Here is a 21,390-nt window from a genome sequence, read left to right as displayed (position 1 = left end):
TTAGCAACAAATGACTCAATTTCCATCAAAAACTGCACATCTTAAATTTAGTCATTTTCACTGATTTATGACGTGTTATAGCCCATGTGTTTAGTTGGCAACTGAGAAAAAACATGAAAAATCAACTTTTTTTTTTTTAACGTTTAAACGGTTTTGCTGAAACGTTAAAAACAGTTTGTTAAAACAACTGCAGGAGAATCCATAAAAAAAGTGTTCATATCTTTAATTATTTCGTTTCTGATGTCTTGGCAGCGCGTGCCGTTCAAGGGGGCGTGGTCTATTTTTTCTACAGTGTTATTTATCTTAATAAATATTGTTTCTTTCATCCCAAAGTTCATTTTAGCAACAAATGACTCAATTTCCATCAAAAACTGCACATCTTAAATTTAGTCATTTTCACTGATTTATGACGTGTTATAGCCCATGTGTTTAGTTGGCAACTGAGAAAAAACATGAAAAATCAACTTCTTTTTTTTTTAACGTTTAAACGGTTTCGCTGAAACGTTAAAAGCAGTTTGTTAAAACAACTGCAAGAGAATCCATAAAAGAGTGTTCATATCTTTAATTATTGCGTTTCTGATTTAGAGATGTAGGACATCTGTTCGCCTTGGGGTTCAAGTCCCTGTTTTTCCCGGACGAAGACTACAACGTTACTGTACATGTCCCCATTTAGGAAATTGTTTTGTTGCAGCAGCAGATTAAACATACACATGAATATAAAATATATCCAATAAAGAATAATAAAACGAAGAGAACAGAATAGTCAAGAGAAACCGTTCCCACACTTTCCAAGCAATTTGTGCTGAGCAGATCCAACATTAAATCTGATTTCTGTCTTGTGAAATTGTCGTCATCCTCGTTAGTATAGTGGACAGTATCTCCGCCTGTCACGCGGAAGACCGGGGTTCGATTCCCCGACGGGGAGATCTTATTGCTCCAGGAATTGATCTTATTTTCTTACTTGTGTTACTGATATAAAATCTATCTTTTATTCAGTGTCATAGCTGTGACGGACTTCGTGCTCTGCGTTCTCCGGACGAACGAGTGGCCGGCCGTCAAAACACGGAAATGACAGGATACTGGTGTGATAAGATCCATATCTGGAGTAATAAGAACTCCCCGTCGGGGAATCGAACCCCGGTCTTCCGCGTGACAGGCGGAGATACTGTCCACTATACTAACGAGGATGACATGTTTTGGCGAAGACTGTGTCACGATCTGTCAGTGAGGATTTACGTCCTGCTGGGTGATCTATACCTATCAGCTCCCCTGGGACAGACGAGAGAATAGACAGGGGAAAGTTAGCTCTCAACAAATTCGTAAGAGGATTCTTCTATTTTATGGATAAGAAAAAACTTCATATGACAGAAAGCTAAAACTCACCAGTGTAAAGGGCACCTGGCTGAAAAGGGGGAAAGGCTTTCTTCCATGCACTTTGAAACTGTGGAAACTGTAGAAACTGTCAACTTCAGCTTGTTATCTCGGTCAGTCGCTGGAGCGGTGGTTGGCCGTCTGGAAAGAAGGAAACGGGACTGGCAGGACGCCGCTACAATAACGTCTCTTCTTTGTACAATAAGATCTCCCCGTCGGGGAATCGAACCCCGGTCTTCCGCGTGACAGGCGGAGATACTGTCCACTATACTAACGAGGATGACGCCTATTTGATGAGACTTCAGTGTGCGATCCTCTCAGGATACACAGCACTGAGGACGCAGACCACGAAGTCTGTCATAGCTATGACAGTGGCTAAACGTCTGTAAAACGCTTGATTCAAGTGAAACCTGAATAAGAAGATGAAACGTATTCATAATGATACAGTAGACTTTATTAAAGTCGCCACTCCCTCTCCTTCTGGGGACTCGAAGCCCGGCCCACAATCCTAAATCGGTAAAGCAATATTAAAAGACATGAACACACTTTCAAGAGTTCTCCTTCACCGTTTTGACAAACAGCTTTCTTTTCGTTTTAGGAAAGTACAAAAATACACATTTTTTTGACTGACTGGTATACAGATTTTTATGTCTTCACATTTATCAATATATGTAATTGAACTATGTAACTAGCATCACTGCAGGGAAAAATATTATTAATATGATACAGCCAATGAAAGAGCAAATAAAAAGTAAATCCACACTGTTTGGATTCTGAGTCCTGAAAAGGTTTTTGTTTGAAGTTCAAGCACAGCCACGAGAGTCCATCTCTATGATCTCACGGGCCATACAATCCATCATCACATCCTTAAAAACACCCGCGTGCATCAGAATACAATCGGCCCTTTAAAGTTCAAGCTGCGCTCTGAACAAGCAGCAGGTTCCTCTTGTAACACTGGAGGCTGCAGAGAGGAACTCCAGTCTTTGAGCAGGAGTACTTCTTGAGGTTGGTGCAGCCACTGACCCCGCAGTTCAGCGGGGCTGCTGGTGGAGGGCGGGGAGGTGCTGGAGCCGGAGCAGTGACCCCTGCGGGGAAGGAGATGACCATGCCCTGGGCGGAGTCGCTGTACCGGATCATGGGACACTGACTCTGCTTGGACTTCCTCTCTTTCGTGCTTTTGTTCTTGGCCTTGCTGGTTTTCGTCAGTCTCTCTATTGTCTGGTTCTTGTTCTCTTCTGCCTTCTTGGCAGCCTGCAGGCGTCTTTTTCGGGCTCGTTCCTCCCGTTTCTGCATCATCTCTGCGGTCATCTCTTTCTCCTTGTAACCCATGGGGAGCTCCAGGAGAGGCTGGCTCTGCTGCTTGTGTAGCAGAGCTTTCTGAACACAAACAGAAAACACTCAGGGATAAGCATGTTTTGATCAGTAGAGATCTGAAGCACATGAGTTTCTTGCTTCTGTCTCTCTTCCTCACCTGTCTAGCAGTGAGCAGAGACTCGTCAATCTCCTTCTTCAGCTCTCCGTTGTCGTCGAGCTCTCCCTTCTCCAGAGCGTCCAGCCACCTCTCCTCCTCATCCACAGGCCCGCCCAGCATGGAGTCTGAGTCCATGTCTGGCAGAGGGGAAGTAGCCAGGTTGCTGTCTTCATCTGGTACAGAACAAAGAAGATAAACGTGTCAAATCTATTGTCCAACCAAGGCCAGAAAACTGTCCATGGTACAACAGAGATCCACTAATATGACATTAATTGTGCTCCATTTAGGATCCACACCTGTAGTGATCATTAAGTGGATCTTCTCTCAAAACCTTCTAAGGTCAATTTGTACATCTATTGATCTCAAAATGATTTGTGTGCCGCCCATAATAGATCACCATAGATGTATCAGACATCTGAAAAGGTCAGTCAACCTCATAAGTCGACCTCAGATGATATCTCCTGTGATAACAGGATGTGATTTTTCATCAAGATGCAGGATATCAAAGTCACTACAGGCTCTATTTGTAACTTACCAAGCCAGGCCCGATACTGCTCCAGAGGCACAGAGGGCTCGTCATCATCATCGTCGTCATCATCTTCATCATCATCGTCATCATCGTCAACATCATTATGAATAATCATCAGTGGAGAGGGAGGACGAGCCACACCGGGATGCACAGTGAAGGTGGGAACGCTGGTACAGAGAACAGAAACAGACAAAGCTCAGCGAGTGATCCGGTCCTGATGAAACCGACCGCTGAGCACAGACACGTAACACAGCTCACCAACAAACCGACCACCCTCGACCTCCCTCCCGTCTCACCTCTTGGTCCCCAGCGTCTGTCCTCCCAGTTTGATCTTGAGTCGGAGCTGCGGAGGGGGCCGAGGAACCATGATGGGCTCGGGCTCCGGGGCCTCCGGGAAGCTGTGGTGCTTCCTCTTGTGCTTCTTGTGTTTTTTGTGTTTCCGCTTGTGGACGCTGTGCAGGCTAGAGCTGCCTTCACCTGCAGAGGACGAGAGGACAGTGGAAGCAATATGATGATACTTTAAAAAAAACAAAAAAATCAACATCTGCAACAAATGCATTTGAATGCAACTCAACAGCACCGCAAACTATAACATCTACAACAGGTTCAACAAAAAACAGCACTAGTTTAAAAGGGTGTATCTAATAAATCGTCAACTAAGTATAGATTACAACACAAGAAAGCCGTAACTGTCGATCACGATGATCAATTAAATGCCAATAATCTTTCAAACTCACCTAGAAACCTGGGGTGAATCATGTCTTTCCTTTTCCCCATTGAAACGGTGACAGGGATGTAAACACGAAAGACAAGACAGACGGTTTGCAGCTCTACATCGGAGCAAAAAATCTCAGTCTTCCAGAAAGCGAAGAGGAGAGGAACACACCTGCTAGCGTTACCTTAAACCTGAATTTAAGGCACTATTAACGACGAAGGCAGCGGTTATGTTAAGCTTCATTTAAGTTTCTCCTCTGAGTATTTGGCTAAACCGAGTGAGCGCATTTCCCCATAAATTTCAAAGATTTATTCGGCAAACTACATTTGAATGAGGTCGTTAGCTTTAACTGCCTGACTGAACTCACATTTGCTAATACGCACTGAACGTCAACCGCTCACGTTAGAAAATTCATTGCAAAATGTACTTCAGTAGTTAGTTTGAAATGAAAAAGATGTGGTACAGCCTGCAAACTTCGGATAACTAGGACAATAGACAACAGACTGAAAAGTAAACTAAAGTTACACAGTTTGTCATTCGTAGCCAGCACAACTCAACGAAGCTAACAACACGGAAGTTCACCTATTACGTCATTTCCTGTGACTTTCAGCGTTTGATACAGTTGACTGCCATCTAGTGGAGAAAAACTAGAATTAAACCCGAGACTGGTGTTTAAGACTTCACACTGGTCGGGATTTACTGCTATTTTCTTTATTGTGAATATAGATAACTACTTGTGTGACACTGACGCATACAAGAAAAGCCCGGAAACTTCAGCGAAGTCATTTCGTAAAGTCGTTACCTACACGTGTGCTTCTGCTTCATAGCTTGGGTAATGTAGTTCACATTAAGACATGACCCCGTGGAGTTCGGCGTAACAAGAAATACATTACCCATAAGCGCCTGGGGCAGTGAAGCAGAGATACGCAAGGTCAGTTACACAGCTGAATGTGCTCGAGTAAACCGTAAAAAAACGTAGAATGTTTAAAATTTGTCAGGTGTAATTTATGGTCATATGTTGGTTGTAGTGTTTCAAACAGTGTGAGGGCCTGGTTGTGTCTCGGTTAGCTCACTTTAACCCAGTTTATTGTTGATTTACAGTCAACGTTACAGTACTGCCAGTGATTTGCGAGTGATGAGTGAAGTCAAACCACCACTTCAAACTGTCTGTTTGCACGGCAAAACCTTTCTTGTCAAGTGTCACAGGATTCACTTAAGAGGTTATTGTTTTTATTGTTGTCAGTGTTTTTGTTGCGAACGGCCGCTTCGATGCCCAAAAAGTTGGGATTGTGTAAAACGTAAACAAAAACAGAAAACCATTATTTGCAAACGAACTGTGTTTACTGACATCAATTTTAGAGAGTGTTCCTGTGCTCGTGCCGTGAAATCCTTTATCCAATCATGTGTTCACAAAGTGGTGAACCTCGCTGCATCCTCGCTTGTGAACGACTGAGCCTTTCCAGGATGCCCCTTTCATACCCAATCATGATATTCTCACCTGTCACCAGTGAACCTGTTTACCTGTGGAATGATCCAAACAGGTGTTTTTGGATGATCTCTCTCAGTCTTTTGTTGCTCCTAACCCGACTTGTTTGACCAGATGTCTCGCACAGTTTTCAGGGATTCATCAACAGGTGGAAGCTGCTTAAAAGAATGAAACCAATGTGTTCACCTTCAGGTGAGAGGAAACTAATATTTTCCGATTTAATCATTTTGCAGGAGTCATGAATTATGCTCGGTTTCTGACAGCTGTCAGCGCAGCCAGGAAGCCCTCCCCCATCAGGGTGCTGAGTGAGTATTTCATCTGAATATACTCAACACACGTCTTCAGAAACAGATTCAGGCTACAGGTTTCACAGGACACAAAAAATGACAAAGTTGTGGTTTGTAGTGTATCTATTCCAGTTTTATCAGCTATTACGGCTTTTAACTCTCCAGATATGTTCACTGGTTATTTGAGAGCATGATGTGAAATCATTCAGCTGTTTGATTATTCTGTGAGCGTTTCTCCGACATCAGGGTCTTATCATTTGCATTGCAACCTCAGTATGAGACCCTCATCTTCTCTGTCTCCGCCTGTGTGAAGCCGAGCTGCAGCAGCGGTCACCTCCGTCGCTGATCTCTTTGGCTGGAGGAGCGCCCAACCCCAACACCTTCCCCTTCCAGTCGGCGACCATTAAGGTGAAGAACGGACAGACGGTCACCTTCGACGAGGCGACGATGAAGAGGGCTCTGCAGTACTCTGCCTCTAATGGGTGAGAGACCCAGAGAGGGATCCTGAATCCAGTCACTTCTTAACGAGATTAAAATGTGATTATTCCAAGACACAGTAGGACAGGTTATGAATGAAAACACGTCCTATCAGCTTATGTGTGGATGCACAAATGAAGAGTCAAATACAGCAGCAGAGAGCGAGTGTCTGTACAGGAAAAGCTGGTAAATAAGTATCTTGAGGAAACCCATTGTTTACATGCACGTGGCGCTCTTCATATCTCAGCTTGACTTTAAATGACATCACAAAGTGTACAGCAGAGTGTGGAGGTTATCAGTCTGCTGATAACCTCTGCTTATCTTTTTATCACCACCTCTATAAACAAACCTCAGGCGACCTGCCTCACCTGCAGATTCCAGTGGCTTCAGTAGAGTTGTTAGCGATCGTGGTTCATACTGGGCGCCTGTAGACTAAGAAGCCAACCATGAACTGCAACATCTCTGGTTTGAATCCAGTCTGGCCCTCGTTTCTGGGCCTGTAAAGTTTAAACACCAAATCTGGACTTCAAACAACAACAGCAGCTCAGATTGATTCACTCATAAAATAAGTGGTGGAGCAGTCGTGGCAGAAAGTAGCAAAACCGAAATGCACTGTATTCATGTGAAAATACTGCACACTAGTCTTAAAGAAGTCATTCCTGCATAGAATACCTGAGCTGCTGACGTGGATGAAGGACCTGCAGAAGAACCTCCACAACCCACCGACCGCCAGCTACACCCCCGAAAACGGCCAGATGGACATGTGTGTGACCACGGGGAGCCAGGAGGGGCTCTGTAAGGTACCTGAGAGACAATTAGACCCCACAAACTCTGTGAAACCACTCGAACGTGCCGTTTAAGACCAAATCTGTTCATGCATGAGGTTGATTCCAGACGTGTTTTTTGTCTTGTTTGTTCACCATTTTGGGGTTTTAGGTGTTTGAGATGCTCGTCAACCCTGGAGACAACGTTCTGCTGGATGCACCCACATATTCAGGCACGCTGTCAGCGGTGAGAGCACTTTCTTTATAACAACACACACACGTTCACGTTTACTCAAGCTGCTGTAACCCTCTTTCTTCTGTCGTCTGCAGCTCCAGCCGCTCGGTTGCAACTTAATCAACGTTCCCAGCGATCAGCACGGCATGATACCTGCAGCCCTGAAGGAGGTTTTGTCTCGGTGGGACCCCTCAGAGGTCCATAAGCCCGGCAGCACCGCTCCCAAGATCCTTTACACCATACCCAACGGAGGAAACCCCACCGGCGCCTCCATGACGACTCAGAGGAAACAGGAAGTGTACGAGGTTTGTCTCCCCCTGCAAAGTGCTGCAGATGAAGCTGTAGTTTACGAATCTCTCTAAGTCCAATTAATGCACAGCAGTCAGTGAAGCGCTCGCTCTTCTAATTAGAGCTTGTTGTGAAGCTGATTTCCCTGCAGGTTCACTGTCGTTTTCGATTCACGTCTTTTTAATAGCTGGCCAGGCAGTACGACATGCTCATCATCGAGGACGACCCATACTACTTCCTGCAGTTTGACAAGGTACAAAGAGAGTTCACTCACTTCCTCTTTTCCGCCAATCGAAGAGGTCAAACAGTTCAGTCACCGCCTTTGACCCGGTCACAGACTGATTCATGTTGTGTCGTCATGTGTTCGGCAGCCGTGGGCTCCCACGTTTCTCTCCATGGACGTTGACGGGAGGATCATCAGGACGGACTCCTTCTCTAAGATCCTGTCTTCAGGGTGAGTGTGTGTCAGCAGCCTGGGAAATGGTTCAAATCAATGATGCTGCGTTGACGAGAGGCTGGTAGCTTTGTTTAACTCCTGAGTAATTAAATCATCTGTGTGCATCTGTAGGACACTGAGCAGGAGGATGTTGTCCACGTTGTTTTCTGCTGCTTGAATTGAGCAAATGAGAGCAGGCATATCTACATTTGATCTTTACTCAGTTATTTTAAAATGAAGAATGATTTTCTTTGAAAGACGGGGCGACGTCAATGCAAACACAGACGTCGCAGACCAAGAACAAGCAGCAGTGTTTGAAGCCACATAGAAGGAAATAAAGGGAATTTTATGCGTTTATGCGTACAGGGGCTTTTGTTTTTAGGTTAAAGGATGAATATTGCAGGTTATTTCAGGTTAAATATTACATGTGACTTTGTGGGAGAAGTTTTATGCATAACTACACCAGTGTGTGTTTAAATCTTTGATTACTCATCTGTCTGTGTGTGTGTGTGTGTTTCAGGCTGAGGATTGGTTTTGTGACCGGTCCCAAACCGCTGGTAGACCGCGTGGTGCTGCACATCCAGGCCTCCACAATGCACACTAGTACCTTCACACAGGTGAATAAAACCACTAGAGTCTAATTCTATGGATACTGTAGTACTAATAATATTAGTTTAGTCTGATCTTTACCTGCAACTGTGCAAAAATACCTGATTTAAATAGAATTAATAGACATGCAAAAAAGCAAAGCTCTGCAACATTTTGATTCAGAATTTGAATGTCAAAGTAATGAATTAATTCGGTGCAGCCTTAAATTTTACTCTCAGAAACTTTCTCCTCTTTGGTTACTGTCAATGAGAGAAAGCGCCTTTTCACATACTCAACACTGGTTGGCCAACAATGAAGCAGAGTCGTCACAGACCTGCGTACTCACGCAGGGAGACGGGCGCGTGGTTTGCGAAGCCAAACAAGACGTGGCGTGTCTGGACCAGCAGCAGCTGCAGAGGAGGTTTAATAAGGAAGAAGATTAATTAGGATCTGCTGTCATCCTCCTCTGATTCCGTCCTCGCCTCGCTTCTAATCTGGACTAATATGCTGGCAGAGATTTAAAATGCATGCACATGTTTCCAAAATGTTCACTTTCTTTCACGCGATGACAAATTGGAAACATGGGCCAGCCACAACAAACGTTTAAAGGCTCTGTGGTCAAAGAAAGGAGGCGTCATGCTGCTCTTACGGTCACATTGTTTGAGTCTTTACCCGTCATTACATTATATAACCGGCATCCTGCTTCCCTTCAGCTCATGGTGTCTCAGTTGCTGCACAGCTGGGGCCAAGAGGGTTTCCTCCAGCACATAGACGGGTACGTCGCTTCCCACAACGCTGCCTAATTCAGAAAACAGTTAGATCCAGCTGTACGCCTGCAGTGCCAGTTAAAGAAGAGCGACACTCTGGCAGCGATGCATCAAACAGCTCTCTTTCCTCTCACAGGGTGATTGAGTTTTACAGCAAACAGCGCGACGCCATGATCAGCTCTGCAGACAAGTGGCTCAAAGGTTTGTCGTGAAGCAGCTTAATACCGAAGCTTTCACTAAACCAGAATGACTCTAGTTGAAGACTTAATAAAGTTGGGAACTGAACGTCTTATTATTTAGCTTTACACATTCACAGATGTAGCTGAGTGGCACACCCCTTCGGCGGGCATGTTCCTGTGGATCAGACTGAAGGGCGTAGCCGATACCCAGCAGCTCATTATGAAGAAGGCCTTGGAGAAAGAGGTATTTCAGTGTAATCTCTTGCATATGAATCCGTTTTTCTGATGTTTTATGCAACAAAACTCCAATTAGCTGTCCACTGAAGGTTAACACATGCTGACTGTACTCTAGTATGCTAACAGCAGGTACCCAGAATGCATTTGGCTGCTTTTTCCTCTCTGTTGCACTGTTGGTGAGCAGATGTTTTGCACCAGGGGGAGGCAGGTATTGTGCCTGAATAGAGTGTAGGATGGTGCATGTGAAGCGGCCATTATGTGCACTGTGAGTGGGTTCAGCCACTGAGTGTTTTCCCTCCCACACACACACACACACACAGCGTTTGTAAATCCCTGCTAGCGAGCAGGGTATTGGCTGTGTATAAACAGGAGTGGGTACAATCAGGCTTTTCCAAGGTCTGCACAGTGGGCGCCTGTCCTCTGAGTCCAGGATATTTAAAACTCCCACACAGCAGATAGTAAAGAGTCTCTGTCTTCTGTGCTATCAGAGCAGAAAAACACAACACTCCAGATCTGAGAAGAATCGAGCCGAGAATCCCTGTCTGTGCTTTATCTCCCATGATTCAAAGCTGTAATAATTGCCTTCCGGCCTCTCTGAGGCAGTCAGAGGTCTTTAAGTGGAAGTATTTCTGAAAGACATTAAAGGAATAGTTTGACATTTTGTTAAAGCAGCTGGCTTAGCTTAGATTAGCTTATCTTAGTTTAGCTTAGCTTAGCTTTGCGCAAACACTGCAAACAGGGGGAAACTACTAGCCCGGCTCTGTCCAAAGGTAAACAAAAACACAACCGCCAGCACCTCTAAAATTCACTAACTAACATCTCATTCGTTTAATTTGTACAACAATGAAAGTGTAAAACGTAGACCCTGGTTTTATCCGGTTACTCATGTTGTTATTTTGTGCGGAAGGTGCTGCTGGTTCCCGGAGGCGTCTTCATGATCAACAGCAGCGAGCCCTGTCCCTACGTCAGAGCGGCCTTTTCTCAGTCCACGCCAGAGCAGATTGACGAGGTACACACACACACACACACACACACACACACACACACACACACACACACACACACACACACACACACACTCCCTCACTGACTCTAATCTCTCTCAAATCTTTCGACAGGCTTTCAGAAGACTCTCTTCTCTCATCAAAGAGGCTTTATGATGAAAGGTTTGTTTGATGAAGGATCCTGTATTTATTAGACTAAATTTGAAGACTTTTATTGATTCTGGGCTGGAACTGAACCTGGACCTCTGCTGTAAGGACTCAGCCTTGATACATGGTACGTGAGGCGCCCCCAAGTTAGAATATATTTTAGTATTGTGTAACCTCTGACTACATTTATACCACAGTCAAGAGGGGACACTCAGACTATATAATATATATATATATATATTTTCGAATGTTCATTTGGTTTCATGTGAGCTCAACATAAATTATTGTGGATAACTGAAAGCTATCTGGAGCAATGAGTGGATTTTAGAAAGAAAAAAGAAGATATAGCCGTTGAACTCGATTTGTTTCTCTATCATTGTCATGTCTTTTCCATGGACAAAAAAAAGTAAACTTTTTTATCACTGTGTCTCTTGTGTCTGTGTGTCTTTATGAACTTCAGTGTTTGTGACTGCTGCTCCACTAAAACTACGCCTGATCACACACTTTCAGTGTGTAGTTGATGTGAGCTGCAGTTTGCCTGTGCATTGATTTCAGCCATCAAGTTTTGCTTCTGCTTTATATCTGAGATAAAGAAGAAGACTGAGAGGCCTCCTAATCGACAAAAGCTGTCCCTGAACTCGACTCAACAAATTAAATTAAATGTGTAGCTGGGATATTTCGTCCTCTGAGGGGCAGAACTGGAGCAACATTTATCTGAGAGGTTTATTGTGAAATACATCAGTTCCACGGTAAACCACTTCTCCTTCTCCATGCAACTTTGAAGCTGGTGAAATTATGCCAGAAATGAACTCAACTTCTGTTTTTGCTTTGCTGCTGCTGCACTATGTGTAAGATTTAGGATACAGTTTGGCTGCTCTTCTCGATCACACCAGTTGTTTTTATCAGCATTTCAGCACAACACGTGCTTAAACTTCACAGTCTGAATTGTGATTGAAGCAAACATTCAGCAGGTTTTTCTCTTAGTTTCCTGATGACCTTAGAAAAATCACAAGTTTAAGTAAAGGGCACTCGTGTGAAAAGCAGGTTTTTTCCATATACCCGTGGCTGCTGACAACAGGGTCTGTCTGTTGGTGGAAACTGTTTTCCTTTGTACAGACTTTCTCCCTGCGGCGTTAATATATAGCACTTTATGAGTGTGACAGAGCTCTCAGAGGTGTTTGTGAAAAGCTGAAACATTCATCCATAAAGGATAACAGGGTCAGAGGGGCGGCTTAAAAATCAAGCTTTTGCAACACTTACTTACTGTGAAGAAAGCTCTTATAATCCTCTACAAAGACTGCAAGAATGCACCCTTTCTTAACTATGGAGCCATTAATGTGTAAGCGGCATTAAACAGGTCTACAGTAACTACTTGGGCACTTAAAACTAAAGCAAGCGCAGAATAAATTAAAGTACAAGTACCTCTAAAACTGTACTTTCCTCTTTGGGGATACAAATGACCTAATATTTCATTTTGAGCCAAAGTTGGAAAGCAATGACGTTCAATAAACACACACAGCACCTTATCCGCAGTTTCTATACATAGCTGGAGCATTATTGACTTATTATTGACTGTTTGCTGAAGCCTTGGTACAGCGTGTCCATTTCAGAGGTTCAAGGTCAGTCAGTTATCAACTCCAGCACACAAATGAACAGCATGTACAGCCTCAATAACCCTGATTTGGTCTTTATTTAGAGGTGGCTTTTCTTTCAGGAATGTTTTTGTTTCAGAAGGAAGTTTGCCGTTTCCTCTGGCTTTTTATGGCCCTGATCATTTTTTTGTTTCACACGCTACCTGCAACACTACAATCTGCTTTAAATGTCTTTTCATCATCCAACTTTTTAGCTTTAATTGACAATAAATGCAGGTGGCAATGTGTTGTCACCTCTGCCGTACAGCTGCACTGCACCACAAATGAAACACATGGACGCTCCTCGGTTTTATGGAGCATTTTAGCAACTTTTCACTCAATATATACTTATATTTTTTTCTTGCTCTCTTGTCTCATCAACCTCACTTCCAATTGCAGAAGGCAGTTTTTGGAGAAAAAGCTCCAGTAAACACACAGTACCATAACTATCCAGCCTCAAACGGCAGACAAAGTTAGCAACAACCAGGTGAACACAGCTGAGCATTAACGGCAGGTAAAGAGCCAGATATTGCCATGATGAAGACAGGACTAAAAAAAAAAAAAAAAAAAGGGGGGGGGTGGGGGGTGAATATTGTATTTAACAGGTTAGTTGGCCACAAGCATGGCCCAAACTGAGTGCTAAACTACTCCTATATACTGGGTGTGTAAACAAGCTACTGTTTGCTAACTTCAAAATACAAATTTATGCCTTTGTGTTGTTTACAACTTGTTCTTCTGCCCTCAAGTGGCCAAAAGGTCCATCCATTCAGCTTTAAACCTGGGTCAGGGCTTAACAGTGATAGGAAAGTCTACAAAAACAGCCATAATCTTTCCCTTTTTATGTTAGCCAGCTAGCATTGTGATAGCATAAAATAAGCTAACTAGCTAGCTGCCTGCTCAGGTGGCAAATTATATTAATTCCCTGTAGAAGTTTAGCTAGCTCCGGTGCCCCGAGAGTCCCCAGAGAGAATTGACATGAATTCCGACACAGTGGTAACTATTTTAGAATAGTTTAAATAATCTAAATCATTCTTTCAATAGCTTTTTTTTTTTTTTTTTTTTTAGTTTATTGGTCCATCTGTTCTGTCGACATCACCTAAGCAGCTAAGCAACGTTGCCACCCAGTCCAGCCCGAAGTGCGGAGAAACTAACGCTAGCTGTTGGCTACAGGACGACCAGCGGTGGGAGGAGGATGGAGATGCCGGAGAAATAGCCGACGACGGAACATCGACTCTGGTGTTTCCCCAGCAAACATCAACAGCGACAGGCCATGATGTGAGTATGAAAGGTGTTTTTTTCTGCTGAAAATGTTAAATTTGCTCGGATTTAGTCAACGTTTAGCCGCTAACGTCGACGCCGAGTCGGCTGTTTGCTGGACCGTTGGGCTCTCACTGAGGAGGCTCGCACCGCATTTTTCGGCATAAAGTCGGTGCTTTCTGCGCTTTCTGCCCATGTTTTAGACGATTATTTGCGATAACATTTGCTGTTAACTGTGGCTAAACGAGGCTTGTTTTTTAGAATACGATGGAGCTGCCTTACAACCGTCTGTAAACAGTTTGCAGTGGCATAATTATAGAAGGGTCCCGTGATATAGAACCACCGTCCAGCACATAGCCGGGTCCCTCGCCCGTGTTTTCCGATGTCCGGCGGTTTAACGGCACAGTTTGACTCGACGAAATCTTGAAAACACTCTGTACGTATCACCAACATATACACTAAACTATCGGCGTCCTTACGAGTTTTTGTTTGACTCACATTAGGTAGCTTTATGTTTGGAAAGGAAACGAACTGGAACATAGACGGAGCCCACACCGGGCTCCGTTATGTTGTAGTGTGGCTTTGTTTTCATATTAATGAAGTCAGTCGGTGCTGTCATAACAGGAGAAAGCTGCTTGTTACACAGTAACGCTGCAAGTGACCTTTTGCAGCGTTATTGCAAGTTGTAGATGCCTACATTCACTATGATTTTCGTATGATGTAACCGCTTCTAGCCGTGAACACTGTTATTAGCTAGACCCTGACTGGAAGAAACCTCTGACTGAAAGCTTGTGTTTTATAATGTCCTGTAAGTGCTGAATTTCACTGTCTAAAAGTAAAAACTGAGAAAAGAAAGCAACTCTATGCGTTTATGAAATTGCAGATTTTTGATGTTTTTGTCAAATCAGTACTCAACATTGCAATAAACTTAATATGGCAGTAATACATTAATTTAGAGATTAAACAATTAATTGTAAATCTGTCACAATTTTGACAACCGATCAATCGTTTAAGTCATTTTTCAAGCTGGTTCTGGCTTCTTAAACGGGCTTAAGAGGCTTCTCAGTGTTTTAAGTAATTGTTAAGTGAACTGCTTTGTTTTGTTTTTTGGACAAAAGAAGCAACTCGGGCTCTGGGAAATTGTGACTGGCTTTTCACTGTCCACTGATGCTTTAGAGGACAAATGGTTCATTAATAATGGAAATAATTGAGTTGCAGTCTGGTGTGTATTTTACGGCTGGTTATTAGAACAGCCTTCTTATCAGTTTGTTCCAGCTGCTGAGCATCAAGTCCTGCAGAGTGTCCTGCTCTGTCTCTGATTAACACGTGCCCATCACTTTCTTCTTTTCCAGTGAGATGTTTCAGGCCACAGAGCTGAAAACCAAATTGCCTTCTACTATCAAGAGATAGCCAGTCTGCTGGATGGAGACCCAGGAGGAATGACAGAGTCTCTTCCCCCATGGGCGATGCACCAACAGTCTGAGAAAATGCACTGGGCCGGCGGATCCGTTTTACTGGTTCTGGCGACCCTTCTCGCCTCTTGCACCACCGGGGCCTTATCGGTGGACGTGGATGGAAACCGTACAAAAAATGGCACCGTGACAGACGGCGGATTTGTCCCAGTTGTGTTCACAAAAGTGAGCCAGATAATCGCTCGGGAGGGCAGCTGTGTGCTGATTGACTGCAATGTTACCGGAGACCCGTTCCCCAGTGTTCAGTGGTTCAACTCCCATGGTGATCGCCTGGACACGGAGACGAATGGTGAGATAGATTTTACTGTTACTTTAAACCCGGTTTCCTGTCCTCTTTGTCACCAGCACTGATGTCACTTGGTTATAATTTAATTAGCAGTGAACGTAGAAGAGTGTCAGGTTTGTTATTTACTATGAATAAGGCTTCTGATTGATTAGTTGATTAATCAGTGCAGCTGTAGTGGAGTGAACAGAGCAGACAGGAACTGACCCTGTGGTCAGCGCTGTGCTGATTTTAGTCCTGGTTCCAGTCTGATAAGCCACAGACGTTTCTCTTGTGAATCTTTAATCAGAGTGAAACCTGACTTCTGGAAAGACGGAGCAGACGGCCTCGAGCTCCTGAGGGAAATTCAGCTCAATTATTGCGCATTTTGTCTGGGAGCAGTATTTTCGCGCTGCGATGGCGGGCAGATTAGATTCAGGAACTCGTTTAGAAAGTCGTTCTCACTAATGATTTTCATTCAGGCCGTCTGTGTTTGAATGTTGTGATTCAGCTGAGGAGAAATGCAGAGTGAAGAGTTGTTTGGATGCCTCGCCTGAGCCGACTTGTTGAAACTTGCCTTCAAAGAGCAGCGTCTGAACCACCATACAGGTTTTCCCTTGGGTTTCACACGGGAGCACAGCTGATTGGTTCATAGTCAGCACCTTAACCCCTGAACCATCAGCTCTCTATAATTAGGAAAATGTATTAAAAAAGGAGTTATAATTAGGAAAGGGCAGACTTTCACTCGGGCTGCTTCAGACTTGCTTCTACTGTTGGGCAGCACATCAATCACATCACGTGATCCGGTGGTGGAGGTAAAATTAGAAATCTTGCTCTCGCATGAAAAGGCGGATGGGCGGGACGCTGTTGTTGGCCCGGCTGCGTTTCCTGACCACCCTCTCATGTCCTCCAGAGGATCCCGGTGTGGGAAATTGATGGTGTAGAGGGTGGCAGAAGCATGTTTGTGGCCTCTTTGAGACTTCAGATGACAGATTTAGAGGCACCCTCTGTGATATCTGTCCGTCTTCACTCCCACTCAGTGCAGACAGCGAGTAGCTGAGGAGGAGTTGCGGATGAATTCGCTCAGTTTGCTGCTTGTGGATGAGTCGTCCACGAAGGGCCAGCTCAGGACTAAACACAAACCCTAGAGTCTGTACAGTTTTTATCAGGAGCTGTTTACAACCAAAGGTAGAAAATACTAATAACTGTCAGCAGTGAAGTCAGTTAACCCGAACAGCCGTGACGCTGTTGAAAGACATGTTTCTGTGGTGGCTTTAAAAGTAGTTTTCCTTGCTTTGAATGCAGTAACTTAAATTCTGTCCACCTACACCGTGATGGGGGGCCAGACCTTGGCAGATAAAACAGAAACCTTAGGCGCTGAATTTATTTAAGGGGGTAGTTTGACATTCAGGGAATTAAGCCTGTTTTTGTCTCTTGCTGAGAGCCAGAGGAGAAGATTGATACCACTCTCACGTCTGTCTGTTAAATATCAATCCGCAGCCAGCAGCCTGTTAGCTTAGTTTAGCGTAAAGACAGAAAAGTTACAGCCATCTTTGTCCAAAGGTGATTAAAAAAGCACCCGACTACACAAACGAGATTTAAAGTGTTAATCAGTGAGCTTTAAAGGTGTAAAGATGTTGTAACCATTGGAAGAGCCAGGCTAGCTGTATCCCCATGTCCAGTCTTTGTGCTAAGCTAAGCTAACCAGCTGCTGCAGCCAGATATCAGATTAATGTTGATCCTCTTATCAACCAGCAGCAAACATGCAGATTTCTAAAAAATCTAACTATGTGACTGACCTGCACAAAGGCTGTAACACCACCATACTGGTCGATCAGTTTATCAGTCAAAACAACTTCCTCATCACCTTGATAAGAGCTGATAACCAAAAGCAAATACTGTGATTTTTTCTAAACTGCGGGCTGTAACCTGTCTTCATGCTCCAGTTTGCACATGTGAAGCGATTTGAACTATCACACTGTGTTATTCCAGCTTCTCCCTGTGTCCATTTTACGCTTCCTTAAAAACTTTTCCAAACGTTCTGATTGTTAATGGCCGGATGTGTTGAAAAGTTATCGTGTGCTTGCTTAAGCCAGTTAGGTCGAGCACCTGGTTCACATGGTGATGCAAAATGATGATATCACTGTATGGAAAAACCAACTAAGAAAATGCCAAGAAAGTAAAATTTACATTCCCTTTCACTAAAATGATCTTCATGGCTTCGTGGGCGGGAGGTGATCCAAAAATCAAAAGTCTGATTGAGTTGGGACTCTGGGAAATGACTTTAATGTTTGTCATTTAGGTAAACTGACCTTTTAATCATGTTTTAAGGCTTGCTTAACTCAACCACTCCAACATGTAAACGGATAACTCTTGTTTTGAATATTCAAACCTCACACACACACAGCAGACACGCCACCTATTTAAATATTGAAGGCTTGGCAGGAGAAATAGGATCTGTGCTGCTCTCCTGTCTGAACTCACAAACAGATGAAAACCATGTTAAAACCCCTGAAGTGGTTTATGAAACAGACATCATACACTAACATGGCACATGCTGAAGGTTAAGATGAGCACAGACTGAGGCTCAGACGTGAGGTCACAGTGTATGCTGCTGCTTTAAAGACTGGCATTAACAAATTGCTGCAAGGTCACTTGTTTGTTTCTTTTTTGTTGGTTTATAAATACGTTTGCCAGAAACAGTCTGTTCCTTTGAGCTGTTAGACTCCAGAAAAAGAGAACAGCGTAGAATAACAACGTAAGCAAGTCTGAGTAAGCGAGTTCCTCGTAGAAAGCAGCAAACATCAGCTGCAGCCAGAGCTGCAGAGGACAGTTTCCTGTGGATTCACACAGCAGAGAAACACGCGCATGAAGATGATTTTCAGGGTTTAAACTTTGACCTCAGACTGAGTTAATGGGCTGATATTTAGTGGGTCAGCGAATAATCGTGTTTTTAAAAGCAAAGTCCTTTTTTTCCCCTTTATTTTCACTGCATTGTAATGGATTAAAGTGTGTATTTGTACTGTGATCACAGACATTTGAGACAGACAGACATTTTGTCAAACAGAAGCTGGTTGTGACATGTAGTTAAACAGAACTATGGTTTTCATTTTCATGGCCGCGCCACATCAGTGGGGAAACACTGTCATCACCAAATTAATAGTTAAGCTCTCAGGATGTGGAACAACCGCAAAAATGTTACGTTGGGAGGAAAAACACGAGCGGTCAGACCGTCATACCCATCAAACCCAGGCTGGGACTAACCATCGTTTTCCTTTAATAAGTTGGCTGGTTGTTGTTGGTCAGCGTGCTGCATATTCATGAGCTCTCTCTCTGTCTGTAGGTGGGAAGTGGTGGTTGTTGGACGGTGGTGTCCTCAACATCACCAGCATCGAGTTTGCAGACCGTGGAAAGTACACCTGCATGGCGTCCAACGTTCACGGCAGCTCTAACTGCACGGTGACTCTGCGCGTGGTCTTCACCAACGGGGACATGGGTGTGTACTACATGGTGGTCTGCCTGGTCACCTTCACCATCATCATGGCCCTGAACGTCACACGCCTCTGCATGATGAGCAGCCACCTGAAGAAGACGGAGAAAGCCATCAACGAATTCTTCCGCACAGAGGGCGCCGAGAAGCTGCAGAAGGCCTTCGAGATCGCCAAGCGAATCCCCATCATCACCTCGGCCAAGACGCTGGAGCTGGCCAAGGTGACGCAGTTCAAGACCATGGAGTTTGCGCGGTACATTGAGGAGCTGGCTCGCAGCATCCCGCTGCCGCCGCTCATCATGAACTGCCGTACCTTCATGGAGGAGATCCTGGAGGTGGTGGGGGTGGAGGAGATGAGGCACACCTTTGTTAGACAAGCGCCCGAGGGATGCCGCGAGGGGCCGAGCAGGGCCATCGGAGCGAGAGACGTCTTCACCATCCTGCAGGAGAGGGAGAGAGAGCGAGGGCGGGAGAGGGAGCGCAGCGAATCGCCCGCCGCCGACTCAGACAACTCCTCAGTCCATGAGCAGCCGCAGCACATCGCCATCCAGGTGTCGGTCCACCCGCAGCTCGCCGTCGGCGGTTACTGCAGCATTGAGTCTCCTCAGCCAGAGGCCACGCCCTCCTCCCCTCCCCCCTCCTCTCCTCCTCCGCTGACTCCTCTTCACCACGAGGCGCAGCCTGAGGCGGAGGACGACGACAGCAAGCAGGCGGCGCCCGGACTGACAGACGCGGGTAAGACCCCGCCCTGCCAGGTGTTCTACGAGAGCCATGTGTGACGAAACAAACGGACCCTGGAGGAGTGACGAGTTATCTGCTATGCATTTCCACTTGAAAACAAAAAAAACAGGTCATTTTTAATTTCTCATTTCTGAAAAAAAGAAATCACTTTTTTTTTTTAATCTTTCCTGAACGGAACAATCTGATGAAACCTTTCCGGGCTGTTCTACTGAGAATCCATCGTGAGGTTTTTAGACGCTCTGGACTTTCATGCTTGAATGTACACGGGAGGGTAATCGATACTACCGCTAATGTAACAGGCAGCGAATTGTAACGGGACATTTCCTGTGTTGAGATTTTCACAGCTCAGACTCTTATTTAAAGAATTAGGGTACTTCACTCTCGGGGGAGGATGATTCTCCACTTTTTAGTTTCTTACAGTGCTCGGGTTTTTACGACTAACTCCAGAAATCTGCCTCAAGCTGCTCTTCATGCCGTTTCTCCAAACCATGAAAGCTCAGCCTCCGTCGTCTGCTCAAGAATTCACATCCAGCTGCTGTCACAGCTGATCCGCTGTTATTGTACAATGTCCTGCTCACCTAGAGATGCATGCTGGACTGAAGACAGATTGGAGAGTTGGCTCATCGTTTCATGATTGTACGGCCTGCTGTGTTCAGCGAGCCGGGTAAATCTCTGTACAGTACATTTCCTGATTGGCTCTCACACACCTCTGGGTAGAGTTCTCGTCTGTTTCCTTTGAAATATTTTAAGAGTATTATTATTATTATGACCCATCGTGGTGTGATTTGGTTAGTTGAAGCAGGTTTTCGTTCTTCCCCCTCTGCCATGTGCTCTTGTAGTTTTTGTTTTAATTTAATTCCTGACCTCATCTCAGCATCGTCTTGCTTCTGCAGAGGCTTCTCAGTTTCTGCTGCGTGTGGTCGTGGACAGTGGGGATGTTGGACGTCTTTCTCTGGGACTAAAAGGACTCTTTTCTTTCTTCCTCTTGCTTGGCTCATGGTCCAGTCTGTGGAGGAGATGAACTGAACTGGATGCTGTTCTGCTTTTACCGGTGCTCTTGAGATGCCTCTTTTTTTGTAGTGAATGGAAGTGCTGTGTTTAAAAAAAGAAGAAAAAAAAAAAACCTGGTTTACACTGATTGGTCGATTTTTTCATTACTTTATGCCTCGTCCTTCTTTGTGAGTTTATTTGAGGGAAATTTAGTGATATTCGTGGGAAAACTACGTGTATCAATAAGAATGAACGGGTTCGCCTGATCTGACATTTTCAGCTGGAACCAGCCGTCAGTCTGCGCCTGCTGGCACGGCTCTACTGATCTATGATAAACATCTGAAGTAGTAACAGTGTGAGGAAGTAAAAGTAATCGCTTTGTCGAGATAAATAAACAGTTAACTGGAGATAAGAGAATAAGAATAAGTGCGAACACGGCCGAAGAAAAGCACGATTATCCGCTGATGAAGACAAGATTCCGTCAAAAGCTCCAAAACAAACCAGCAAGCGAACCCTGGACTCAAATTCCTGAAAGTTAGTGAAAATAATTCTGATATCGAAAACCA

General features: G+C 44.5%; 3 protein-coding genes and 3 non-coding genes across 6 annotated transcripts; 3 read left to right on the top strand and 3 right to left on the bottom strand.

The window, feature by feature from the left end:
- The first annotated feature begins 853 nt into the window (after positions 1-853).
- On the top strand, positions 854-925 carry trnad-guc (transfer RNA aspartic acid (anticodon GUC)). The gene has a single exon. It is a non-coding gene; the product is annotated as a tRNA-Asp (tRNA).
- A 190-nt stretch (positions 926-1,115) lies between these two features.
- Positions 1,116-1,187, bottom strand: trnad-guc (transfer RNA aspartic acid (anticodon GUC)). Its single transcript has one exon. It is a non-coding gene; the product is annotated as a tRNA-Asp (tRNA).
- Positions 1,188-1,579: 392 nt separating this feature from the next.
- On the bottom strand, positions 1,580-1,651 carry trnad-guc (transfer RNA aspartic acid (anticodon GUC)). Its single transcript has one exon. It is a non-coding gene; the product is annotated as a tRNA-Asp (tRNA).
- A 154-nt stretch (positions 1,652-1,805) lies between these two features.
- ino80b (INO80 complex subunit B) lies at positions 1,806-4,675 on the bottom strand. Its single transcript, XM_076724324.1, has 5 exons — positions 4,109-4,675; positions 3,668-3,848; positions 3,378-3,538; positions 2,843-3,015; positions 1,806-2,748 (listed from the first exon to the last, which is right to left on the bottom strand). The coding sequence occupies exons 1-5, from the start codon at positions 4,146-4,148 to the stop codon at positions 2,284-2,286; spliced, it is 1,020 nt and encodes a 339-aa protein (XP_076580439.1). The 5' UTR covers positions 4,149-4,675; the 3' UTR covers positions 1,806-2,283.
- A 308-nt stretch (positions 4,676-4,983) lies between these two features.
- Positions 4,984-11,408, top strand: aadat (aminoadipate aminotransferase). Its single transcript, XM_076725030.1, has 14 exons — positions 4,984-5,017; positions 5,806-5,877; positions 6,173-6,341; positions 7,004-7,136; positions 7,273-7,347; positions 7,431-7,640; positions 7,811-7,876; positions 7,995-8,077; positions 8,580-8,676; positions 9,361-9,422; positions 9,551-9,615; positions 9,731-9,837; positions 10,738-10,839; positions 10,949-11,408. Exons 2-14 carry the CDS (start codon positions 5,811-5,813, stop codon positions 10,988-10,990), a joined length of 1,278 nt encoding a protein of 425 aa, XP_076581145.1. The 5' UTR covers positions 4,984-5,017; positions 5,806-5,810; the 3' UTR covers positions 10,991-11,408.
- A 2,327-nt stretch (positions 11,409-13,735) lies between these two features.
- On the top strand, positions 13,736-20,966 carry mfap3l (microfibril associated protein 3 like). Its single transcript, XM_076725419.1, has 3 exons — positions 13,736-13,887; positions 15,222-15,630; positions 18,947-20,966. The coding sequence occupies exons 2-3, from the start codon at positions 15,309-15,311 to the stop codon at positions 19,870-19,872; spliced, it is 1,248 nt and encodes a 415-aa protein (XP_076581534.1). The 5' UTR covers positions 13,736-13,887; positions 15,222-15,308; the 3' UTR covers positions 19,873-20,966.
- The last annotated feature ends 424 nt before the right edge of the window (positions 20,967-21,390 follow it).

The sequence above is a fragment of the Chaetodon auriga genome, chromosome 24 (assembly GCF_051107435.1).
Source record: "Chaetodon auriga isolate fChaAug3 chromosome 24, fChaAug3.hap1, whole genome shotgun sequence".
Classification (NCBI taxonomy): domain Eukaryota; kingdom Metazoa; phylum Chordata; class Actinopteri; order Chaetodontiformes; family Chaetodontidae; genus Chaetodon; species Chaetodon auriga.
Note: the sequence above shows the minus strand (reverse complement) of the source record. Positions and strands in the feature narration are given on the sequence as shown.